At 40.5% G+C, this 27480-nt stretch overlaps 1 protein-coding gene across 1 annotated transcript; it reads right to left on the bottom strand.

Annotated features, from left to right (window-relative positions):
* Positions 1 to 440: 440 nt before the first annotated feature.
* Positions 441 to 27006, bottom strand: LOC128522556 (E3 ubiquitin-protein ligase TRIM17-like). Its single transcript, XM_053495615.1, has 9 exons — positions 26395 to 27006; positions 20594 to 20689; positions 20272 to 20505; positions 7983 to 8142; positions 7401 to 7493; positions 6894 to 7009; positions 3443 to 3713; positions 3243 to 3333; positions 441 to 1063 (listed from the first exon to the last, which is right to left on the bottom strand). Exons 1-9 carry the CDS (start codon positions 26869 to 26871, stop codon positions 1051 to 1053), a joined length of 1551 nt encoding a protein of 516 aa, XP_053351590.1. The 5' UTR covers positions 26872 to 27006; the 3' UTR covers positions 441 to 1050.
* Between the last annotated feature and the right edge of the window lie 474 nt (positions 27007 to 27480).

Here is a 27480-nt window from a genome sequence, read left to right as displayed (position 1 = left end):
TCAAATGTCAAAGGCTTTGCAAATCTCATCATCACATCATAAACATCATCAAATCGAGAGTGTGTGTGAACCGTGCTGGTTCACACACACACTCTCTCTCTGTCCCTCTTTCTTTCTCCCTCTCGTTTTGTGTGTGTGTGTGTGTGGGGGGGGGGGGGGGGGGGGGGGGTTGTTTGCTGCTGCAGAAGCACATGGTAACTCAGGCCAATGCTCAGCTATATATAAAGCATTCACTGTCCATAAACTGTTCAAGTCTCATCGCCAAGGGCAATAACAGTTATAAAGTTTTCCAGGGTTTTAATGTATTGTGATTCGGATGTATCTACCTGGCTTTTAAAAAAAAAATACAATCAGACATTAAAGATTCTTTTTTTTTTACTTTTATTTTACCTTCATTGTAAAGTAAAGATAACAATGTCAATAAGCTTACAATGGCAGCATTCCATATGAGGTTTACCAGGATTTTACTCTCTCCCTATATGACAAATTGATGAAGGTATATTTTTTTTTTACATTTTTTTTTATTTATTTACAGAATTTGAATCTTTAAAAAGCTGTTTGCAACAACGCATATTGTTACATTACTAATATAATTAAATTAAATTGAATGGTAGAGTCTATTGTATAGTGGATATTATTAAAACAGGGTAAACATCACTTGTCTTGTTTGTTTTCTTAGGATAAAAAGATTAAACAAAATCATAAATGACATTTTAATGGCGTAACATCACTTGTATCGTCTTTAAAATAACTTAAATTTATTACACTTTTATACATTCATAATTTGTAATATACTTTTATACATTTCAAACATTTATATAGAGAAAACATCTGTATTTATCAGATCCCAGCCCTTTAATTTCCTTCACCATATTTTTGACTAACCCAAAGGTAACATATTAAATGTCCGAATGATGGGACTTCTTCAAGGTGTTTGTGTGTCTTCCACAAATGGCCATGAACAGTAGAGGTCCTGTTAGGCACACTTCAAAATTCTCATCCTACAACTTGTCCTTGTAGATACTCTTCCAACCAAGATATTCTTCTTAGTTACATCATCATCCTAAAATAAATGATTAAATAAATTGATTAAATGGAATGATATGAGAGCTTATTTAATTTATTTTAAATGACCATCAACTTAAATGAAAATGATTGAAACTGTTTCTCTTTTTATTACCTGATATTATTCATCAGAATATTTTGAATAAAGTCTTAAATAAGAGTTAAAACTAAATAATGTAAAGCAGATTTTTTATTATAAGAAATGGAACACAAATACTTGTTACCCTTGTTCAACATCACACAAACACACCAAAACTTAATGAACCAGCTCTATTAAGTTTGTAATCTGGCAACATGATGATGTTTAATGATGCCTTGCCAATGAATAATAAATGAGTTATTGTTGCAACAGTAAATTGTTAGCAAAGATAGAAACACAGTTGAAGGCAAAGCTGTCATTTTGAAATGGGGTGTTTTAAAATGGATGATGTGTGTAACCTGCCATTTGGAGATTTAAAAAGAAATAATCAGTTAGCAGCTTACAGAGGTATAAAATAAACAACTGTACTAGTCATTAATGGCAGTAAAAGTAAAGGGCAGGTTTACCCTCCTCACAAAGATTTTGATATAAAGCCATTAAGAAAACACTTCTTACGCAGAGCCCGGAAATCTGCCATAAAGCCACCTTAATGTGTCCTTTTATGATTCACATCAGTGTTGCAGTTTAGCATGGCATATATGCATGGCAAATAGTGTTCAAAATAAAACAAAGCAAAAAAAACACTTTTATGTTTGTGGCAAAATCTTTATGATTTTTTTTAGCAAACTACTTGGGGTCATCCTCAGCAGAAATGAGCTATAAGAGGGCTCCAAGGGTACACTCTAACATGAAGTAGGGCAAAACGATGGATCAGGCAGTTCCAGAGGGCACAAGTGGCCACCAACCTCATAGAGGATTGAATTATGCCTCCTATGTGCACTGTAAACTCTAATGCTCAAAGTAATTAAACATATTGAGTACTGTTAACTTAAATAATTAAAATTGGTATAAATTAATAGACCTTGATGAGTATTTAGAACCTTTTGGTATATATGAGTTTGTAGAAATTACACTTTTTAAGTTAGCCGAACAAATTTGATATTTTAAGTATCTTTTAAGTACTTAAGTAACAGTAACTGTCACCTTAAAGTTTTACCAACTTAAAATCTTTCAGACTAGCGATTTTGTATCTGACGTCATCAGGGCAATGGGGCACTGGTGGCTCAGTGGTAGGTATTTCGCCTGCCATGCGAAAGACCTGGGTTCGATTCCTAACAACTGGTTAAAGTGCCTGTCTCAAGCCCCTATACAATGGGAGGGTTGTGTCAGGAAGGGCATCTGGCGTAAAACCTTCGCCAAGCTTTTGTGCGCACTGGGTTGTCTGTTGTAGCGACCCATTTCCAAGAGCAGCCGAAAGACCAACAACAACTTATATGATTTGCAACAACTAAAAAAAATGTATAATTACTGTTAAATAGGATGAGTTAGGCTACTCAATAATGAAAGTAAAGAATGATTAATATGAATGAGTACAACAAACTCAAAAACTCATTGTTTCATTTACTTAAAACTGAAAAGATCATTACTTAAAAATTCGATGTAACGGATTACATCAAATTTTTTGAGTTTTGCCAACTAATTCGGGTTTACAGTGTGGTTGTGTGCAGCAATCCATATAGACTGCCTGAATACACACACACACACACACACACACACACACACACACACCAAAATGTGTGGTTTGTGATGACCTACTGTAAAGGCAATGTATGACATCAAGATACGAGCACATCATCAAATCTTATCCACACTGCATTGACTCCCTGTGAAATTTCGTGTTGATTTTAAAATACTACTTTTGACGCATTTTTGGAAATAGATTTTTCTTTCTTTCTTCCTATTATCATCGTATCATTTCAATTCATACACATTAACATTTCAAACAAAAAAGTTATTGTAATTGTGTAAAGCTGCTTTGAGACAATGTCAATTGTTTAAAGTGTTATACAAATAAAATTGAGTTGAACTGAATTTTATTTATTAATTCCAGTAAAACAGAAATATGTGTTGATGCGTATACTGTAGGTCTAATAAGTGATTTTTCTGGACATTAGATTTGTATAATGTATCACCATTATGAGTTAATACCCCTGACCTTATTGAATACCAGAACACTAAATTAAAGTGAGACATGCACCTCTGACAATCTGTAAAGATTTTCCTAAAGGATTCAGCAGATTCAGGTGTTGTGAATTTGGCAGCAAGCTGTTCCACCTTAGCGATGCTCTCTGTTTGGTTAAAAAGAACAAGGCAGATTTTTTTTTCAATTCTTGACAACAGAGTAAAGAACAATACTGGCTATTCAAATAATAATCTAATATCTTTTAATATTCTTACCTGCATAGTTGATAGCTGTCCAAAAAAGTGTGTGTGCCGATATGTTTAAAAACTTTATCTCAATGTCCTTGGTGATAAAGTGGTTAACATACATATTTAAGATCCTGTCACACATCATCAGGACCTGGTAGTGCTTTTTCACTGAAAGGATCTTTAGATCACCATCTCCATGATGCTTCCACTGGCCATCATCCTGATTCTGTTTGAACAGTGTTACCTTCTGATTGAAAAGAACCTTCTCCATATCTTCTTCATCAGACTTAAATGTCAACTGAGAAGGAAAAATCAGAAGGAAGTTATTGGTCTTAAGTGAACACCTCCACTGACTGGTTCATCACACGTAGTTGCTATTTCACATGAACTAAGATGAGATTTAAAAAGTTGTAATAAGCCACTTGGAATAGAATTAATAACTGATTTGTATTCTCTAAATGGAAGAGGAAAATCTAATTTGCTCATAAACTGTTCATATGCAAAAACAAAACCTGAATCGTCTGCAGATTTTCCAGGCTAACAGCGCTTGCTGGTGGAATTAAGACAGTTTAATAGGAAATCTGCATGGTGAAAAATCACAAGAGAGCAAAAGTTTTAACCCACTAATTTTACTAAAAATGTGAGATGGTATAAAAAAAAACATAAAGATGTTTAAAGGTTTATTAGACATTTTTTAACCAATTTATCTTAAACACATGGTTGAGATTATGTCTAATACTTCAAGTCATTCCCCTGTTTTCTTATTTGCAAGAATTGACTGTTTTATTTTTGTGATCTATTTTTCCAAATGAAATTAAAGATCATTTTATTTATCTCCCTGCAATTATTAATGTTAACATATAAAGATAGGGCCAGGTACACAAGGTGGGATGATCCTTCTGCTATAGAAAGGAGTATTCTTCGAAAAAATAGACAAATCTTCTTGTAACCAATTATAACATACAGTAGATATTATTTTCAGCCTGTGTGAAAAATTTAGTTGTTGTCTCTCAGCCACATCTTTTGAAAATTAAATGCCCAAATATTTAACAGTATTTTGAACAGGTATATTTGCAATTGTGGTGTCATTGCAAGAGTGAAGGGGCATAATTTCACGTTTACCAACATTAAGAGATAATCCAAAGGCTATAGAGAATTGGTTAATCACAGATAAGTCATATGATACTTGAGATTTATCCTTCAACAAATTGTTGTCATCTGCTAACTGTGAGATTTTCTCTATCTGTGAGATCTAGCTATCAAAAATCCTGATGCCTTAAAAAAATATGCTTTAAAAATAGTATTATTCTGAATATCACGAGACAGCATCACCACTAATGGAAAAAGGAAGGGAGATATTGTACAGCCCTGTCTGACTCCTCATTCTAAACTGAACCTCTTTAGGTACTAGACTGTACAGTAGTATAACAGAGCTGTTTGTCATTATAGAATAGGCTGACTATGTTAATAAATGCATCACCAAAACCAAAAAGTTTAAGAGACTGCAATGAAAAAAACAAAACAAAAAAAAAACTGTTCGATTGTGTTAAATGCTTTGAAAAAATCTAAAAAAGCAATAATGGAGTCAACATCAAATAAGTGTGCATAGTCCAGTAGATCTAAAACGAGCCTAATGTTATTACTGATGTTATTTCCTTTCATAAAGCCTGTCTGAGGTTCTCCAATCACAGAGTTAAGTATTTTTTAAGTCTTATGGTGAAAACTAAAGCTAGAATTTTATAGTCAATATTTAAAAGTGTCATTGGATGTCAATTTTCAATAAGTAAGAGATCCTTAGTAGTTTGGCTTAGGTATTAAACAAATGACTACCTGCTTCATAAATGCAATTATATATTTCTTATTTATACACTAATTAATCATTAAAAATTAGAAATAAGCAATTTAATCACATCCCAAAAGTGCTGATAGAATTCTAAAGATAGACCGCCATTACCAGGTGACTTAAGCTTTTTAATTGATAAGACAGCATCAGTTATTTCGAAAAGTGATAAGTCTGCCTTACAGTCTGATTTCTCCTTCTCAGTGATGACCAGGACGAACTTATTACCTTTTTTAAAAAATTCAGAACACCCATTTTGATTAAAATGAGACTTGTATAAATTCTCATCAAAGGCGGAGATGGAACATGAGATTTATACTGGGTCTGTGCAAGGTGCACCATTTATTAGGAGAGAGGGCAACAGTTTTCTTTTATAATTTTTCTTTTCTAGAGCAAAAAAAAATAGCTAATAGTTCTTCTCACCACTCACAAGTCATTTAACATAACCCTTAATAAAGGCACCTTTTGCCAATTCCAAATATCTTGAATCAAGTTCAATTCGTATACTAGTTAATTCTGTCTCTTCCTCAGGCATTAGAGTTTCTAAACTCATCAACAATTTCAGTTTGTTCAGTAAATTGGTTTCCTTTAAATTCTTAGAGTAATTCTTTAGATCATTTTATATCTTCCATTTAATTTTTATAATTTTTTGTCTCAATGACAAAACGTTCTTTAGCTATTTCCCGTATGGTAGTATTGAAAGTTTCATCTTCAAGAAGCTAATTGTTAAATTTCCAATATCCCCTTTCATCCTTAAAGTCCTGGAAAGATTTTACCTTTAACACAATGACTTTATGATCAGATAAAGGGGCATAGATGTGAGATAGTTTCGTGGCAAACTGTAAAACCATAAAAGAAATTAACAAAAAAAAAATGATTCTAGATCTAAGAGATTGTCCTTTATTTTGCCAAGTATAGTCTTTAATGTCTGGATTAAAGAAATGCCATGTGTCAGTCAATGATACATCAGAATCGAAATAATTTTGTGAGACTGTGAACTTGGTAGAAAACGATCTATAGATTCATCCAGACATACGTTGAAGTCACCACATAATGCAATATAAGCACTCTGGTATTTTGATTGTAAAATTTGGAACTTACTAGTAATGTCCATATTTATGTCTTTATTTAAAGGGTTAGAATTAAAGCCATACACATTGCATAATAAAAACAGAACTATCCAATTTAACCAGTAGAATTAACTACCTACCAATATAATAAGTTAGATTCTCTAGAATTATACCATTAAATGTATGCAGAAAGATGTGTGTACCGTATGTACCGTACTATGATGCCTTCTTGCCTTCTTCCCTCGCCTTTTTGAGAAAAGGCCACAGTTTGTCCCTAGCACCTTTGTCCTTTGGAGACAGAGCTTCAGTAAGGCGCAGATTATTGTCTATAAAGCACTTGGTATCTCTCCCCCTTAATCAAATCTCTGTAGTAACCCATGGAAAAGATCACTATGACTGACCGAGCATATGCGCCCTTTCTTCGTGGGCTGCAGAACATTTCTCAAAATGGAAACAAAAACAGGATTTGTGCTCCCATATGCCTATGTTTGTACCTTTTTTTTTACATGACCCTGGATACACACAAGTTGGGGGTTTAATTAATATAGTTATATAAATGTGAACATACATTAGATAGGGACATTTGTTGAACACTGCCATTATGGTCTTCCTTCTCATTTTGGAAAGCTGTTGATTTGGCACCAAAGACTGTTGTCCTATCATTAGCCCAGGAAAAAGATGAGTCTTGACAGACAGACAAAAACAAACAAACAATAAGAAAGAGTTTTTGGGGTTTTAATATGCTTTATCTATTCTAAATACTGTTGATTTCTTCTTTCTTTGTGTTAATTCAAATATTACAAACCCAGAACCAGCTAAATAAAAATTTGACTTTAAAAGGTAAATATGATTACAACAAATCTATGATGTTTTTTTTTTTTTAATACTTTAGGTTCAGTACTAAAATAACATCTCCAAAGTTATCAGTTAACATCTCCAGAGTTATTTTTAATATTTCTTGTTTTGTGTTGGCGGTAATTTTTAAGGCTATTGTCAAATAGTCAGAAAGATCAAAATTACTTGTGAAGTAGTTGTTTTTTTATTTAGAAAGATCAAAATTATTTGTAAAACTTACCATTCTTTTTGAATGCAAATCCACTAGAACTCCTTGCCAAGTCTGCAAATGTAAATGACCTTAGAGAATCAGATGCAAAAGAAAAAGGCGCATCTGTGGGATGTAGACATATATATGTATAAGTAGAAAGTAACTGTTTAATGAATATAGAACTTAATATCACCAAATTCATGAGGAAAACAGTATTTATATAGATGGTAGTAAATAGGATTTCATATGTCGCACATGGAAAGTACAGGCAGCAGCCTCGAAAGGCAGCACACAAAATAGCCTCCAAGATGATTCATATGATTTTTTTCCTGTGCATTGTATCCCCAGCCATTTAAACTGGTTGACGCCAACAGTGCCGACACTGAAAAATTTGTATTTGTTATATATATATTATAAGTGCCACTAACAAGATTAACGTGTTTACATGGCCCTAAATGTGAGTACCCGAGAACTTCTTTATCTTGTAAACAACACTACACTGTATTTACATTATACCTTATTTTGCTTAGTAACAGCCTTATTGCGCTAAATGTAATTTGCGACAATCACAGATAGTCCGAAGATAAAAGACAGTTGAGAAGTACAGGTTACCTTGATTTGCTACCTTCCCAAACTCAGTTGTGATGTATGTTTCTAGTTGCTCTTTCACTAAAGACAGGGTCTTCAGTAGTTGATCAAAAGCAGTGGGAGCACTGTATGTGATGGTGCGCAAACCTGCAAATCCAAGGGCAGCTGAGACAGACTGAAAATTCTATATAGAGGTAAGAAACCAAAACTTTGGATGAGCATGGATGACATGCACATGGAAGACACATGGAACAGGATAATTACTGGCCTTAAAAAAAAATAAAAAATAAAAATCAACAAACATATCTTATAAATTTTAATTCATTTCTGCTATTTTGATTAAATACACATTATTTGCTATTGCATTACAAATATAACTAATCTGTGGTTTGCTCTTTTTTTGGCAAAACATTAAAAAAATATATATATATATATAATTATAAACATATAAACATATTTTATTCATTATGTATAAGTCAGTTAAATATGAGTAGACCTGAATAGCTAGTAACTATTACAACAACATAAAATTGAGTAAATGTAATAAAAATCACAAGTTAATAGGATGGTAACCCTAAGTGAAAATGTATATGAACTATACTATTATTTAACAAACAAATGTGCTGCATTTAATTAAATCAGTGGAAACTTGGATTGCTACATTAGTAAAGTACAGTACATGCACGCATGGATGTTGACTATACGAGTGATGAGCAACAATGTTTAAATTAAATTTTAACTTGATAAATGAGCGAGGCCTTGACATATGAGTAGAACGCATGTGCTTTGTCTGATAAGCGTCATGAGATCGCAACTGCGCCAATGGTACTTCTTTCTGTGTGGGATTGTGGGTAAACTTCCTTTATGCTCAGTCTCAGTGTGAGTGCATCACTTGTATAGTCAACATGTCAACGATGTGTATGAGCGCGTATAAAGCATTTTTTTCTTTATTTCATTTTGTGTCCAAGTGTAGTGACTGTACTGCAACAATGGAACACATGAAGAAAAACTCTTAAAAATGCTGTAAAAAATTTGCTTTAATATAGAAAGGCACTAGATTAAAGGTGCACTTTCAGAACGACTTATGCTTGCAATCCAAGTTTTAACTGTATTTTAACAGAATTTAAATTATCTGGTCTATCACATAATTTATGTTACACTTAATTTTTTACCTGCATTTACCCTTTACTTAAGAAGTATTTTAATTGATGTAAGCCTAATGACACCAAATTATAGTCAAAGCAACAGCACACACACAAACATTAAAATTTGTATTATATATTTATTTACCAAATTTGACAGGACATGACATCTAATCCCAACCTGTTTTACTTTGCAAATGACAAACAAGATCATAAAAACAGTGAGCTAAATTGATCCTATGAGTAAACAGTCTCTTAAACAATACTTCTGCCACAGACATTATACAGTTAATATGTGAAAAGTAGACATTTGTATTAGAATCTAATAAGTCACACATTTTACATTTAAAAAGATTGCACACCTTCACACTCCTCAGTGTTCTGCATACAAATGTGTGCACAGACCTTCTGAGGTTTTAAAGAAGCAATGACAGTCTAAATATAGACAGGACCCTGAATATCCATGACCAAAGGTACCATGCTTCACTTAATAATGATTGTAATTTCTTGATGAGGCAAGAAATCCGCAGGGCTTACACTGCCATCCCATAAGCTGGCACCTAAAAATGGAATAATAGTATACAAGTAAGTACAAGTGTGACTTTTACTACTGTATAAAGGCTGCCAGCCTGGTAAAATAGTACTTCTGTTTGCATACTTTTTGGACTAATATATACAGGGCTTGATTTGGGGGAGTGGGAGGGGGGTGGCACCCCCTTGATGAAAAAAAAAGTACAAAAACCATCCCCTTTGTAAAATTACCATCCCTGTATCATCCCCTTCAGATTAATAAAGCTGTTTATTATGTAATATTTGTCATGAAAATAAAATATTAAAACTCTATGTATGATCACTTATAAAATAATAAAAGTATTTAGCCAATCAGCATTCAACATTGTAACATGCTGCTTATAAGCTAACGCAAGTTTCCGTAATTTTTTGTGCTCTTCGCATTTTCGCAATGGCTAAAAGAACAGTTCAAGCACAGCTTTTAAGGTTTTATTTTTTTTATTTCATTTGATGTCTTCACCTACATGCTACAGTCATACAAAACTACAGTACTATTAAATGAAATTATTTAATTATGAATAATTAATATTTATGTAGATTATTATTTTTATAATCCTCTTCAGTTGAAAGTCATGGAGAGGATCAAATTATAGTTTTGACAGTAGTATGTTTAAGTGCTTGTGTTTATGACTTTGAGTTGATTCAATTAAGTTGTTAATAAAACTGTTCTTAAAAAATTGACATATTTCACAATAATTTTGCATGGTTAGTCCGAGTTTGACTTAAACACCCCTTGTATAAAAATAATCACCCTATTTTATTGACATAGTAATGACAACTATAATTACTTTTAATGTCAGTTAATTGAAAATCTAGGAAAATATTTTGAAAAAGATAATTTTCTAAATTAATTACAGTATATGTAAAGAGAAATATTACAAGCCTTTTTTGTTTTAACTTTTATGATTACAGTTTACAGCAAAAATCTTAAAATATTAGAATATAAAATTTTGTATTTAAATAAATTAATATACATCAATTATAAATACTGCATAGCTCTTGGTCTGTACATGCATGGGGAAGACTTCCGACATGACACTTGCCCAGAGGATGATTAACACCACCCTTCACAAGGAAAGTAAAGCCACAGGTCTATGGACCTCTATAGAAGTATATTCACTTAAAGTTGACTGGAAGGGAAAAGTATGGTAGAAAAAGGTACACAGGGAACAGGGATGACCACAGGGTGAGAAAATTGTTAAGCAACACTGATTTAAGAACTTGGAAAATTTTCACAAGGAGTGGAGTGAACCTGGAGTCAGAGATCATCAAGATCCACCATGCACAGACATCTTCAAGAACTGGGATATATGTATTGCATCCCTAGTAGCAATTTAAGGATAAAAAAAAGGACTGGACCATTTCTCAGTGGTCCAAAATACATTTTTATTTCATTCGGAAATCAAGCTCCCTGAGTCTGGAGTAAGAATGGAGAAGCACATAAGTCCAGCGTGAAGTTTCCACAGTCTGTGATGTTTTGGGGTGCCATGATATCTGCTGATGTTGGTCCAATGTGTTTAATCCAAAACAAACATGTGTTTTAAGTATAAAGTCAACATAGGTGTACAAAGAGTACAGCAGGGGGCTCAGAACACAACCCTGGGGGGCTATAGTGCTGAGAGTGGTGGAGGCTGAGACATGTCCACCCATCCTTACTGCCTGTGGTCTGCCAGTCAGGAAATTAAAGATCCACTGGCACAGAAATGAGCTAAGTCCCAGGTGCTCCAGCTTGGTGGTGAGTGTGAAGGGAATTATGGTATTGAATGCTGAGCTGTAGTCGATGAAGAGCATTTTAACATAATTCCCCCTTCTAGTGTCCAAGTGAGTAAGTGATGTCAAGTCAAGTCAAGTCGCTTTTATTGTCACATCACGTTACTGGTACACTGGTACAGTACACGTGAGTGAAATTCTTATGTGCAAGCTACACAAGCAATAGTGGTGTACAATTATAAGAATAAATATACATATGGATAATACAGAAGTAAAATATTGTGCAAGTGTTATTAAAAAAAATATATATATATAATTTATAAAAAAAAAAAAAAGTGAGCATAAGTATACACATCTACACATACAGAATATACACACATATACACGTCTATGTATATATATATACACATACATATATATACATATATCTACATATGCACATACACACATATGCATACATGTATATACCCATACACACACGATTGTGGGAGTGTTTACCTGTGTATAATGTATAAGGAATGACCGCAATGATTGTTGTGCAAAAGGCAATTATGTGCAGTGTGGAGTGCATAAAGTGGCTTAGTGACTGTAAAATGACATTGTGAAAGTGACAAGTGGAGACCTATTGGTCAGTGTTCAGTAGTCTGATGGCCTGATGATAGAAGCTGTCCCTCAGCCTGCTGGTTCGGGACCGGATGCTTCCATACCTCCTGCCTGACGGGAGCAGTTTAAATAGGTGGTTACTGGGGTGACTGGAGTCTTTGATGATCCTCCTCGCTTTCCTTAGGCACCGCTTCCTGTAGATGTCCTGGAGGGAGGGAAGCTCACCTCCAATTATCCTTTCGGAACACCGCACCACTCTCTGCAGAGCTTTGCGGTTGTAGGCGGTGCTGTTGCCGTACCAGGTCGTGATGGATCCAGCGAGGATGCTCTCGATGGCACAGCGGTAGAAGGACCTAAGTATGCGGGGGCTCATGCCAAATCTTTTTAGTCTTTTTAGTCTAGAAAGAAGAGTCGCTGCTGCGCCTTCTTCACTGTTTTGTCAGTATGAACTGACCATGTGAGAGCCTCTTTGGACACCCAGGAAGCGGAAGCTGCTCACTCTCTCCACAGCAGCGCCGTTGATGATGATGGGGGAATGTGCGCCCCTACACCTCCGGAAGTCCACTATCAACTCTTTGGTCTTACCGACATTGAGGCAGAGATGATTCTCCTGGCACCAATGTGTCAGGGCACTGACCTCATCCCTGTATGCTGTCTCATCACCGTTGGTGATAAGACCCACCACTGTTGTGTCGTCTGCAAACTTCACAACGATGTTGGAGCTGCTAGTGGCCGTGCAGTCGTAAGTGTAGAGTGAGTACAGTAGAGGACTCAGTACACACCCTTGTGGAGCACCCGTGTTCATTGTGACGGGGGATGAGGTGATACTGCCCAGTCTGACCATCTGGCGTCTGTCGGACAGGAAGTTGAGAACCCAGCTGCAGAGAGAGCTGCTCAATCCTAGATCTTGTAGTTTCCTGTCCAGCTTTGAGGGAACGATGGTGTTGAATGCAGAGCTATAATCTACTAGCAGCATTCTCACATACGTATCTTTCTTCTCCAGGTGGATGAGGGCAGTATGTAGAGTCAGGGCTATGGCGTCATCAGTGGACCTGTTGTGGCGGTATGCAAATTGTAGAGGGTCCAGTGAGTCCGGCAGCGCAGAGCAGATGAAGTTCCTGACCAGCCTTTTGAAGCATTTGCTCACGATGGGGGTCAGGGCTACTGGTCGCCAGTCGTTCAGGGATGTGATGGTGGAGGATTTGGGTACAGGGACGATGGTGGCCATCTTGAAGCAGGCTGGGACTACAGACAGAGAGAGGGAGAGGTTGAAGATGTTCATGAACACTCCAGCCAGCTGAGCTGCGCATGATTTAAGGACACGGCCGGGGATTCCGTCAGGACCAGCGGCTTTGCGTGCGTTTACCTGTCTGAAGCACTTCCTTACATCCTCTTCAGACACCGTGTGCGCACTTACGTCATCCATGATGCGTTCGCTGGGCAGTCTCGTATTGTTTCCTGTGTCGAATCTAGCGTAAAATACGTTTAGATCCTCACACATAGAGGCCGTGGTCTGCGGTGTGCTGGTTTTCTCTCTGAAGTCCATAATTGTATTCAGTCCCTGCCACATTCTTCTAGGATCATCAAATTGTTGTTTCACTTTGTCCCTGTACTCACGTTTCGCAGACTTAATAGTCTTCTGAAGTTGATAGGTGGCGTGTTTATATTCCAATGTGTTAGCAGAGGCAAAGGCAGAGTTCCGTGCTGCCAGTGCCATGCGAACATCACTGTTTATCCATGGTTTCTGGTTTGGATAAATTTTTACTGTTTTGGATGGGACAACGTCATCTACACATTTCCTGATAAATCCACAGACTGAGTCTGCGTATTCATCAATGCTGTCTGCAGCCATTCGAAACATTTCCCAGTCCACGTTATCAAAACAGTCCTGTAACATCGAATCTGATTGGTCCGACCAACAGTGCACCGCCCTTAGGGTTGGAGCTTCCTGTTTCAGCTTCTGCCTATAGGCAGGCAGAAGCAGAATAGAGCGATGATCTGATTGGCCGAAAGGGGCGCGGGGGAGGGCTTTGTACGCATTCCGGAAGGAAGTGTAACAGTGGTCGAGCAGCCGCTCTCCTCGTGTGTTGAACTGAATGTGTTGATGGAGTTTTGGTAAAACTTTCCTTAAGTTGGCTTTGTTAAAGTCTCCAGTCGTAATAAACACTGCCTCTGGGTGTGCGGTTTCCTGACTGCTGATCGCGCTGTACAGTTCCCCGTGTGCTCGGTCAGTGTCGGCTTGTGGGGGAATATAAACAGCCGTAATAATGACTGCTGAAAATTCCCTCGGTAGCCAGAATGGACGGCACATAAGCATCAGAAACTTCAGGTCCGGTGAGCAAAAAGACTTTATCGGGTGCACGTTTGCATAATCACACCAGGAGTTGTTGATCATGAAGCACACGCCGCCGCCTTTGCTTTTCCCAGTTAGCTCCCGCGACCTGTCTGCGCGGTGCACGAAGAATCCTGGTAGCTGAATCGCGGAGACCGGTATCTTGTCCGACAACCAGGTTTCTGTAAGGCAGATCACGCAGCAGTCCCGTGTCTCCCGCTGGAAGGAGATTCGTGCCCGAAGTTCACAAAGCTTGTTCTCCAGAGACTGTACGTTTGCTAGTAATAAGCTGGGGAGCGGTGGTCTGTTACTGCGCCGTCTCAGTCGAACCAAAACGCCGGATCTTCTACCTCTATGCCGGCGTTTGCAGGTTCCAGGGATCCAGGACAAAGGCGTCTCGGACGAGATGAATGGGGGATTTGTGAATGGAGGATCTGTGTTCCAAAACTTGAACTCCGGAAAACGGTAAGAAAGTCCTGCTCTTATATCCAGTAATGTTTGGCGGTCGTAAACAAAAAGACATAACGTGTTACTAGTAATAAAATAAAATAAAAATAGAATTAGATACCAAAAACCACTATTGCTTGAGGGAGCTCGCGACGAGGCAGCCATACTCGGCGCCATCTTGAACTCAAATAGGAGAAGAGGAGGAGATGAAAGATAGCATCATCAGTAGAACAGTTTGGACGGTGAGTGAACTGTAGTGGGTCCAGTGTGTCTGGTAATAAAGAAACGATGAAGTCTCTGACCAGGCGTTCAAAGCACTTCACTACTGAGGTGAGGGCTACAGGGCGATAGTCATTGAGAGAAGCAGGATGAGGTCTCTTTGGGACAGGAACAATAATGGATTCTTTGAAGCATGTGGGGATCACCAACTGAGATAAAGAGAGGTTGAATATCTCAGTGAAAACAGGTGTTAGCTGGTCTGCACAGGCTCTGAGGATATGACCTGGAATGCCGTCTGGTCCTGCTGCTTTCCTGGGATTAACTCTCTTGAAGGCTCTCCTCACGTCATGCTCGGTGATGATGAACGCGCTTCCGGTGCTGGCAATGTCTTCCTGCCTGCAGCTGTTAGCGCTGCTAGCATTACCATCGCTAGCGTCTTTAGCTGCAGCCTTGAATTGAGCACTGAAAGTGTTCAGCTTGTCTGCCAGAGTCACGTTCGCGTTCGTCATACCGGATGTTGATGCTTTATAATCCGTTATTGTCTTCAGTCCCTGCCACAGGCTCCTAGAGTCACTCTGTTGGAGTTGTGACTCTAGTTTCCTCCCATAGCGCTGCTTCGCCTCCTTCACCGCCTTCCGGACGCTGTATGACGCAGCCTTGTATGGTTCCATGTCACCCAATGTAAGTCCCGTGTCGTAGGCAGCAGTGCGAGATCTCATCGAGGATGTTTTTATCCACCCACGGCTTCTGGTTAGGAAACGTTCAGATATTCTTTTTCTCCACAGTATCATCCACTAGTTTGCCAATGAATCCCACAACCGTTTCCAAAAACACACTGACGTCATCATCGGAGCTGTTACTGAACATGTCCCAGTCTGCGTCATCAAGTGCGTCCTGTAACGCAGCCACCGATTGGTCCATCCAGCGCGCGACCTCCCTCTGAACCGAAACTTCATGTTTCAGCCTTTGTTTGTATTTAGGCATGAGGAAGATGGCGGCATGGTCGGATTTACCAAACAGTGGACGAGATTGTGCCTTGTAGCCGTCCATGACTGTAGTGTAACGGTAGTCCAGTGTCCTTTCACCCCTGGTGGGGCAGGTTATATGTTGATAAAAGGTCGGCGCTGCGCGTTTGAGGTTGGCACTGTTAAGGTCCCCCGCTACTATTAGCGCAGCATCCCGGTGTTGTGTCTGGTGCTGTGTGAGTGCCTCATGCAGCTCGCATAAGGCAGTGTTTGTGTCCGCTTGTAGTGGAATATAGGCGGCACTGATTCTGACTGATGTAAACTCCCGAGGTAGATAAAAAAGGTGGCACATGATGGACAGTAGTTCCAGGTTGGGTGTGCAGGAGTGTCTAAGAGGAACAACGCTCGCGCTGTTGCACCAGCTGTTGTTCACCATTAAACACACGCCACCTCCCCTTGACTTCCCCGTGTCCTGTCCATGCGGTGAACCGAGAAGAACATGGCCGGCTGGATGGCGTGGTCCGGCATTGCTGGGTTCAGCCATGTCTCGGTGAAGCAAAGGAGATTGCAGTCCCGAATGTCTCTCTGAAACTTTATCCTGGCCCTGAGGTCATTGAGTTTGTTTTCCAGTGACTGGACGTTGGCGAGCAGGATGCTAGGCAGAAGTGTGCGGTGTGCACGGGCTCTCAGCCTGTTCCTGACGCCGGCTCGTTTCCCCTCATGGCCGCCGCTTCGCGTCGCGTCCTTTGTTCTCCCTCAGGATCTCGCTCGGCCAGCTCAGATCCGGAGTTAAAAGCGTTGAATTGTGAGAACATTGTATACCAATAGAAACAAGAGTGTCTTTATCATACCTAATGTACTCAATGATGATGAATTAGCCGGTTTAAAGTTAAGAAAGATAAGCTGAAAGATAGCTTAAAAGACGAAAACAAAGCAAGATAGGTCGGAGCAGTCGTGACGGCAGCTGACCTTACCGGCGCTATCTTGAAAACTACCACTACCTGTTTGCTGACCATGATGGTACTGTACTTGACTGGCCACACAACTCACCACACCTGGACCCTATGGAGAATCTATGGGATAATGTCAATAGAAAGATGAGGAACACCCGACCTCAACAATACAGACGAGCTGAGGGCAACTATCAATGAAACTTGGTCTTCAGTAATGCCTCAGCAGTGCCACAGACTGATTGCCTCCATGTCAAGCTTCACTGATTCAATATTTTGTGCTAAAGGTCCAGAACAAATATTGAGAGCATAAATTTAGATAATAGTTCAGATTTTCTGTATTGTAAATTATTCTTTAATTAATCTTATAAAATATTATAATATTTTAATATACCAGATTACTATTTTTTTATTTTTATGAGCTGTAACCTTCAAAAACAACAAAGGAAAAGCTTGAAGTATGTAATTTTACACTTAATCTAGAATATATGCAAACTTTACTTTTTAAACTAAATTCCGAAATAAAATGTACTTTTTCAACTATATTTTGTTTTGCACTGTACATAGCCCGTTTAAAAAAGATTTGCATCAGGATTATTGGTTTTGCTAAATTTACAAGTTCAGTAAGTGCTCCCTGGCCAATGCACTCAAACAGTCAAAATCAAGGTGCAACAAGGTGAAACTTGCGTTAGCCAAACTAATATGTTGGCATCTTTGATTTAATAGTTACACATTTAATACACTCCCGTAACATATAAAAAATGACTGATATTTACCTCCTCTGGTTTATCATCATTCAACTTCTTAATTGTGTCGGTGCTGTGAAAGACGTATTAAAATTTATAACATGTTTCACACACACGCAGAAAAAAATCTGTTTTAGTCTAATAAAGTCTGATGTATTAGTATAAATAAAGCAGGTATCCGTACACAAACTTGTTATACTCAGCTCCACCTTTTCACTTCACTAGCTATTGTTTCTATAATATAGCGTCTATAATAGCACTGACCTTTGTCCTTATTTTTTAAGCCTTCACATTTGAAGGTTTGTCAGGCAAACATGGACTAGCACATTTTATAAATAGCAAATTAAATTACTTAAAAATAATTTAAAAATTCAATAACTTTTGTACCTTAAATAAAATGTAAAGCATGTCCTTAAGACTTTAACTTGAGTAAAAAGCAGTGTTGGGTTCCTATTTTTTTAACAAAGCTACCATATGCAGCATTATCCTGGTAATTTAACATAGACTAGCTACTGTATATTGTCTTCTGCCTGTCTTTTATGCTGTAAAACATGACTGGAACAGTACTGGACTCAGAGCGAACTCTGAGCTCTGAACTCATGAACTAACTTGTGCTCACTTACCAGAATATGTAAGGAGTGTACTAGATGCTTCTTGTCCATTCTCACAGCAGTGTGTCCTTGCTTCTTTTCTCTGATGTTACAGATTTCCCATGAGCACTCCTACTTTGCACTGGACAGTTTACTCGATTTTTAAGTTATTGTTGTTAATCATAAAAAATACTATCTTGGAATGAGTGATGATTATAGTTCTTGACACTAATAAGTGTAATTACTTCATTCTCAAAACTTTTGATTGAAATGTATCAGAAATATTAAAGGGGTCATACAGCACTACATGCACTATTTTAAGCTGTTTGGACTAAACTGTGTGTTAGGAGAGTGCGTACACAACCACTCTACGATGATAAAGAGCCGCCCAGTGGTTTTCTTTTCGTTTATTACAGTAACATCCCCCTTCTGAAATCAGGCCAATCGCAAAAGCCTGTCGATGTGACGCCAAACTGACAGAGGACGCTCCTACACAAGTTGATTGACACTGGTGTTTTAGCAAAGACCCGCCCCGAGTGAGAAGACGCTGTCGGCCATTGTTTTTCGCCGCTGGAGCAAAATGACGCCTAAGCGAGTGTTGTGTACAGTTGTTGGGTGTAATAGCGAACACAGCAGTCGTCATTCGCTACCTAGGGTTAGTGACCTAGGGTACCTACCTAGGGTTAGGTATCTGAGCCACTGAGGACGCAGTGGCTGAATTTAGTTTTTAAAGCTAACGTCCCCGCCGATCTACCTAAATGCGTTCATGTTTGCACTACTCATTTTTCACCAGACTGCTTTATAAACGAGGGTCAATATAAAGCAGGTTTTACTAGGAAGCAGCTCCTAAAAATCGGATCTGTACTAACGCTTCGTGTTCCTGCTTCATCTTCACCAGGCTCGGTGAGTGTGATTTATTTTACTATGACTCTTTGCAGATCGCCTTTTCTAATAATCACGATGAATGCGCAGTGTAAGTTAACTTATACTCTCATAGAACATGGTTATGGCTTCTTCTCTGTGTACATCCGTCTCTATATAATTCCTAATCGCCCGTTTATAATAAACAATGCATTAAGGTGATTGTCTAGTTGCAAACTGTGTACGTAGTCGGAAAACTATATTATGCTTACCTTTGTAACGTTATATGGTTTATAATGATGTCTGTCGAAGATTAAGAAGTCATGTAAACACATCAGTAAACACATCGCGTCCGTATCTCTCTCAGTAAGTTTCTCCGCTTTTGTTGTTGTTGCTCGCGGCAGCGCAACAGCCCGTTAATTCATGCACATGCAGTGATGAGAAAGACAAACGGGTCGATGCATGTCCATTCTTTTAATTTCTGCGTTGTCAGGCGATATTACAATCTTCCGCGTAGGTTCCGTACTTAAATCAAACCAAAAACGACTGAAGAAAACAGGCTCGGGCTCTATAATCCATAGTTTTCCAGTTTGGCCTGCATTACCCACAAAGCACTGCGTTGTGGCAATGCTTTGTGGGTAATGCAGTCCAAAGCATTGCCCGCACTGGACTACACTTCCGTCGCTATACCCGACGTGTCACGCCCCACAGAACGGGGGGGGGGGGATGCGGGCTCAGCAGAGGCCATGAGCATTTAAATTAGCATGTACTGAAACAGGTTGCTGAGAACAGAGCTAGTTTTTACCAGGTAAAAGTAGTGTTTTTTTTACACAATCCTTTTGAATTTTTAATTAACGTATAATACAAACTTTTCATTAGGACCCTAAAGATCATATTAAAATTTAATGAAAAATATAATGTGTAGGACCTTTAAGAGTATATTAAACTTATAATCCATTAGTCCATATAATTCCTAGTTGTAAAATAAACTTCAATTATAGTGCAAATTTAAGACAATTTTAGACATTTAAGACCTTTTTAGGCATTTATTAGAGATATTTAAATTTCTCATTCTTTAGAGATCTTATTAAAGTACTGTAGCATAACCATTTTATTATTGTGATATTTACAAGGCTGTGAGTGATTGTATTTATGTAATCATAACACATTACAGTTACCTGAAGGAAATGCACAGGAGTCTCTGTGTGTAAGAGCTCCAGCATCTGAGCGTCTCTCCTCCTCAACTCTGCAATCTCCTGCTCCAGTTCCTTCATGATTTCCTCAGCCTGACTTACTGCAGCAGACTCTTGAGATTTTATCAGGCATGTCAGCTCATAGTGTCTTCTCTCCATGGATTTGATCAGCTCAGCAAAGAATCTGTCACCTTCCTGTATAGCTGCTTGTGAAGATTGCTGTTAGGAGACACAAAGACTTTCTCATTTGTTTCATTTTTTTTTTATGTGACTGATTCTAAAACCACCATTTCATATACAAACTAACCTTGTAAGACTCCACGGCACTTTTTACTTTCTGAAGCTCATTCTCTCTGTTCTGGATACACTGCTTGGATTTATCCTGCATCTGCAACAACTGCACCTACACAAAATGCAGAACGTTAATCACCCTCAGCCATCTCATTTGTCCATTAATGTTAAAGATGAGATACAGATATGATGTTTTTCAGTTCAGACCTTGTGGGACTGTGACAATGGCATAACCTCTATTCTACCAGAAAACATTCCACAAGATTTTGGAGCATGGGGAATTCATTAATGAGGTCAGGTACTGATGCACAGTAGGGTATGGAGGCCTGGATTCAGCTGCCCTTTAAGTTTATACCTAAAGTGTTTAGTGGAAACACTGGACTCGATTTCTTCTTATTTCTTAACACACCATGATCTTCATCAAATACTTCATGGAGCTCCCTTTCTGTAAAGCATTCCACTAAATAATACTGGAAAAGGTTTGGGCCTCCTACTTCCATTAAAAGGAAATTGTAATGCTACAGCATGCAACGACATACTATACAATAATGTGCATCAAACTTCATTATAACAATTTGGGAAGAAAACAATACAGCTGTGGTCAGATGTTTACATTTACTCATCATCAACATGTATGTTGTGGATTGTGATTAATTTTTAACAGTTTTATTTACTTATTTATTTTTTAATACCAGAATGATTTTACAACATACATCTTCCAAAATGCCTCTGGTGATTTTTGCTGCCTTCCAATGTGCTAAGAACAATTTATTCCTGATGGAAAACAATACAACCTGGTTTGGGAACAGCATCGTGCAGAACAAATAACCTCTACAGAGAGTTGTGCAAATGCAAGTGCATCATCCACACTGAGCTCCCTGACCTGCACATGTGAAGGACCTTAGTAAATTTTGGTAAAATTTGCATTTCTCAGCTTTAATGTAAGAATTATTTTCCAAGATGTCAGACATTGCAGAGGTCTAATTTAGCTTCTTGTCAACATTCAAAAGCAGTAGACAAGAGTGATAATGGATAACGCTGTTTAATTGTATTTTAAATGAGATCTTGATAATTGAGGGCATAAATATTTGTCTGTTTGTTGCACAAGACAATGGAAAGGGAGAAGACAATGGATAAATTATACCGGGTGCCAAAAACTCTGTAATATGTTAGTTCTCGGTTTCTCTTTCATGTAGTGCCGGGTAGTAATGGAACTGAACAATTATGGGATGAGTAAGGGGAAAGTCTTGCTATAAACAGTTTAAGGTCCACATTGTTGCTGGAAATTTTTTACAGTGGTGGAATGGATAAGGCTCTGGTCTGCTCCAGAGTCACTCAAGAGTTACATAATACACAAGGATAACCGGTATAGTTGTAAGCTGACTAAAGAATATGTCTTGTTTTTGAACCTTTAGAGCACCTAACTTCCATGTGACATGGGGCACTGGAAGTGTTAGGAGAAAATGGAGGGTTAATTTGCCTGTGAACTTTGTTGCTTTCTTTTTTCCTAGATCAGAACCAAGCATCAACTTGACTGGTCAAATCCATGAGGTCATGTAGGTCCGATGGTAGTTACAATACTGAGCAGTGAGCTCAATTCTTTGACAAGTTCTTGCAATCCATTTATGGAGGCACATATCCAGGGTACAGAATTCAGTAGCAAAACCATAATTTAATGACAAAATCATAAGTTATTTAATAACATTGGTGTAGCTAGCACAGTAAGGATTGTTGGCCTCATACAAATTCATGGTCTCAATAAGAAAGTAGAGTAATGACATGCGCTTCTTAGAGCATCTGGTGGGAATGTTACAAGGAAGTCAGAAAACATACCAGCGAACCAGGAAGTATAAAAGAGGTAAACAAACCATAGCACCTCGCTCAGTCATTGAGTCGCCGATGCCATGTCGGAATTCTCCAAACCGTGAGTACTCACCTTCTTGGTTTAATTTCCTAATCGAGTGTGTATTTATAGGACGCGGGTTAGATTGTGTCTTTCCCTTACTCCCCATTCGTGAGAGTCCTTAGACTAAATAGCGTGATTATCCTGCCTACTCGTGTTGTTCCGCGTTTGGGTTTACCATTCACGCAACAAAGGGCTAACCGCTAAAGCTACGTCTTCTGGTCACTCCAGGTTAGTTCTTGACAGAATGACTGAGCCTTCCGCGGTGAACCCAGCAGATTACGCGCACCTCTGCGATGTGGTAGATCAGCACGCCAAGCTCATCAACACGCTAACCGGGGAGATCGCTAATCTGCGCCGGGACCTCCAAGACGTCGCGGCCTTGCGCACCAACCCCCCCCCCCCCCCTTCTGATGTATTTCTGGCACTTCCGGATAAATGGGATGGCACGGACGGAAAGTGTAATGTGTTTTTAACAGCGAGTTTAATGCCACCAGGTACTCCACCGATTGGCTACGCATCGCGCTTCTGGTCTCGTTGCTATCCGGGCAGGCAGCTGAGTGGGCCACGGCAGTTCTCCGGGCGGATACAGACACCGCGCACTCATATAATGAGTTTACCCGCCAACTCAGACTCACTTTCGAACACCCAGCGGGCGAGGTGGAGACGGACACCAAACTCTACCATCTGCGGCAGGGAGGATCGTCCGTGAGCCGCTACGCAGCTGAATTCCAGACCCTCGCTGTGCAGACCGACTGGGGAGATGCCGCGCTCCGGACATCCGTCTACAAGGGACTGGCTCCACGCATAAAAGACGAGCTCGCCGGGCGAGAGCTTCCTGCCACCCTGGAGGGGATGATCCAGCTCGCCCTCCGTATCGATCAGATGAAGGGGATGAAGATCGAGGCGTTATCCCAGCCAGTTCAAATCACTTCAGTAGATGGTCGGCCCCTCTCATTCAGCCCTTATCACTCACCAGACCCAACCAATCACATTCATAATCGACCAACACCAGGAACAGCTCCAACTTCACCTCACCTCCATCTCATCGCCTCCCATCATCCTCGGCTACCCGTGGCTGCTGCAGTTCCTGGGTTTTGTCATCTCGCCCCAGGGTGTGGCCATGGACTCGCAGAAACTAGATGCTGTGCGTCATTGGCCTCTAACCAGGACGCTCAAACAGCTTTAACGGTTTCTCGGGTTTGCGAACTTCTACCGCCGCTTTATCCGGGGCTACAGGACAGTTGCAGCACCATTGACCAATCTGACCAGGCCCGCATCTCACCCCTTCCAACTCACTCCTGCTGCCATCACGGCCTTCAGAGAACTCTGCCACCGATTCACCACCGCCGCCCTATTCTCTATCATCCTAATGCCAACCAACCATTCGTTGTGGAGTTGGACGCGTCGGATGTGGGCGCTGGCGCTCTTCTCTCCCAACGAGGTCCAGACCAGAAGCTACACCCATGTGGCTTCTTCTCCAAAAAATTTTATCCCACTCAGCAGCGATACGAGGTAGGGGACCGCGAGCTGTTGGGCATAAAGTGGGCCTTGGAGAAATGGCGTCACTGGCTCCAGGGCGCCGGTGAGACATTCGTCGTCTGGACGGATCATCAGAACCTCATCACCTCCGGAACCTCAAACAGCTGAATCCACGACAGGCACGGTGGGCATTATTCTTCGAACAGTTTAACTTCCATCTGTCATACCGCCCGGGGTCCAAGAACACCAAGGCTGACGCCCTATCACGACAACAGGAGGAAGACGTCCCCCGGGCGGACCCCGTGCCTGTCCTGCCAACCTCACGTATCGTCGCACCCCTCCAGTGGGATCTTGAAACAAGGGTTCGCCAGGCTCAGGCTGCGGAGGCCGGGCCGGCAGGTGCGCCGCCTGAACGACTCTTCGTCCCCCAACCACCACGAGCTGAGGTCCTCCCATGGGGTCACTCTTCGCCCGTCGACGGACACCCGGGAAACAGAAGAACTTTACAGTTCGTGAGACGACCGTTCTGGTGGCCCTCCATGAAGAGAGACATTGAGGAGTTCGTTCAGGCGTGCCCGGTGTGCGCCAGGGCTAAGGACACCAATCGACCAACCCCCGGAGAGCTCCAACCTCTTTCCGTTCCTCGCCGGCCCTGGACGCACATCGCCTTGGATTTCATCACGGGCCTGCTGGTTTCCGAAGTGAAGAATACTATCCTCACGATGGTCGACCGATTCTCCAAAGCAGCTAACCTGGTGGCCCTCGCCGGACTCCCATCAGCTAAGGACACCGCTGAGCTGATACTGGAACACGTAGTCCGCCTGCATGGGTTCCCCAAAGACATCGTCTCGGACAGAGGGCCCCAGTTCACCGCCCGGTTCTGGAAGGCCTTCTGCCGTCTGATCAACTCCACCACTAGTCTGTCCTCCGGTTACCACCCCCAGACTAATGGTCAGACGGAACGGACCAACCAACAACTGGAGCATTATCTGCGATGCTTTGTGTCCGACCACCAGCGCTCCGCCGGGACCGCCGTCAATGCTACCTCACCTGGGCAGAACTGTCCCACAACCTTCACGTCTCCTCAGCTACCAACTTAAGCCCATTTGAGGTATGCTATGGTTTCCAGCCTCCGATGTTCGCCCATCAGGAACCGGAGGTTGACGTACCCTAGGCCCAACAGTTGGTCCGTAGGTGTCGACGGCTATGGGAGCAAGCCAACCGGAACATCCAGCGCACCAACGCCAGTTACATCACCCAACACCGCCGTCGACACCCTCCGGCACGGTTGTTTAAAGTAGGTGACAAGGTCTGGCTTTCAACCAAGAATCTCCATCTCCACACAGAATCCCGGAAACTTTCACCACGATTCATCGGACCATACCGCATTAATCTGCAGATCAACCCTGTCACCTACCGGCTCCAGCTGCCTGCGGCGCTCCAGATCCACCCGGTCTTCCAAATCTCGCAACTAAAACCCTTCACCACTTCACCTATGGTTCCACCCACCCCCCCTGCTCCTCCTCCCCGAATCATTGACGGCGGTCCCGCCTACACCGTGCGACGGATCCTTGATTCGCAGCCTCGGGGCAGAGGCACCCAGTACCTGGTCGATTGGAAAGGCTACGGCCCCGAGGAGCGATCTTGGGTTCCAGCACGGTTCATCCTCGACCCCAAGCTCATCCGGGACTACCGTCACAGGGTATCCTCCACCTCAGGACCGTCTGGAGCCGGTCCTGGACAGGGGGGTACTGTCATGCACATTCGGAACGCGACCAGCACTAGGACCCGGAAGGTAAGCGGTCGCGAACCAGGAAGTATAAAAGAGGTAAACAAACCATAGCACCTCGCTCAGTCATTGAGTCGCCGATGCCACGTCGGAATTCTCCAAACCGTGAGTACTCACCTTCTTGGATTAATTTCCTGATTGAGTGTGTATTTATAGGACGCGGGTTAGATTGTGTCTTTCCCTTACTCCCGATTCGTGAGAGTCCTTAGACTAAATAGCGTGATTATCCTGCCTACTCGTGTTCTTCCGCGTTTGGGTTTACCATTCACGCAACAAAGGGCTAACCGCTAAAGCTACGTCTTCTGGTCACTCCAGGTTAGTTCTTGACAGAATGAAAACAGGTGTGCGACAGCTAACATAAAAAAAAAGGAAAAGAGAAAATGTAAATCTGCATGACATGACAGAAGTGAGAATGGAGACAGGAGAATAACAAGGTCCTAGGCTGTCTTTCTCTCTCGCTGATAATGCGTTTCACAAAGGAAAGACAAATGACACAATTACACATACAGTAATAGACAGCAGGTGGAAATATTACCATTGCAAAAACATCCACTAATAAAACTGCTTAAGTAAACTACAGATATGTAAAATATGCATTTAAGTACTGTAACAATGAAATTAATTACTTTCCAGCACTGGTTACCTGTATCTCAGCTTGTGCTTCTGCAGCTGATACTGTATCGTGTCCTTTATGTTGATCCATGGTACACGACATGCAGATACTCTGCTGGTCAGTGCGACAGTAAACATCCAGCAGTTTGTTATGCTGAAAGCAGATCTGCTCTTGTTGTCGTCTGGAGACTCCGAATGGATTGTGCTTGTTAAACAAATTGTGAGTTTTACAGAAAACAGGAGAAGAAAATTGAAAAGTTGTTTTAAGTAGATTCTCTGTTACTTCATCCAGAGCAGTGTTACTCATAACGTTCCTTGGAGTGAAAGCTTGGAGTTTACATTGAGGGCAGCTATAGACTCCCTTCTGATTCTCCTGATCTAAACAGCGAATACTACAGATCCTACAGACCCTGTGTCCACAGGGAAGAGTAACTGGATCTTTGAGTAGATGCAGACAGACCGAACAACTGACCTGAAGCGGTGCCACTGGAATATTTGCTTCTGCCATTTTACTGAGAAAGAAACGCACACACAGCTTACATACTGTAGAAGGCTTACACTTCTTTGTTCAGTCCACAAAGGCTGTGTGAAAAACAGGTGTGTCTGAAAAAGTGACTCACCTGTTTTAACTTGCAAACCAGAAAGAAACACATGACTGTTCTCAAAACTAAAACCAGAAATGAAACTAATCCACACAGAGTGAACAGGAACAGAGTTTAACTTTCGTTTCTGTTATAGTAAGATTTAAATTGATAGGTATGTGACAGAATTGACTTTACCCCCCCCCCCCCCACAATAAAAAAACTGCAATCTGCATGTTCACAAAGAGAACACATGATAAATGCTAAAGTATATTTTAAATGCATTTTAATGTCAGTGAGTTGTACATTAACACATTAACATGACATGACAGGTCCTGTGTGACGTGAATACAGAGGTTTTAGAAGCTGACCACTCTCTGGGGTCTGGTATTTCCTTTGCTGCTTTGTACTAAAGTCCACTATAAACTCCTTTGTCTTGCTGCTGTTTAGAAGGAGATTTTTCCTCTGGCACGAGTTTTCCAGATTCCTAATCACCTCCAGGTAGGCTGGCTTATTGTTGTAAGAGATTAGAGAGA

The sequence above is a fragment of the Clarias gariepinus genome, chromosome 1 (genome assembly GCF_024256425.1).
Source record: "Clarias gariepinus isolate MV-2021 ecotype Netherlands chromosome 1, CGAR_prim_01v2, whole genome shotgun sequence".
NCBI lineage: Eukaryota > Metazoa > Chordata > Actinopteri > Siluriformes > Clariidae > Clarias > Clarias gariepinus.
This window is presented reverse-complemented; position numbering and strand designations above follow the sequence as displayed.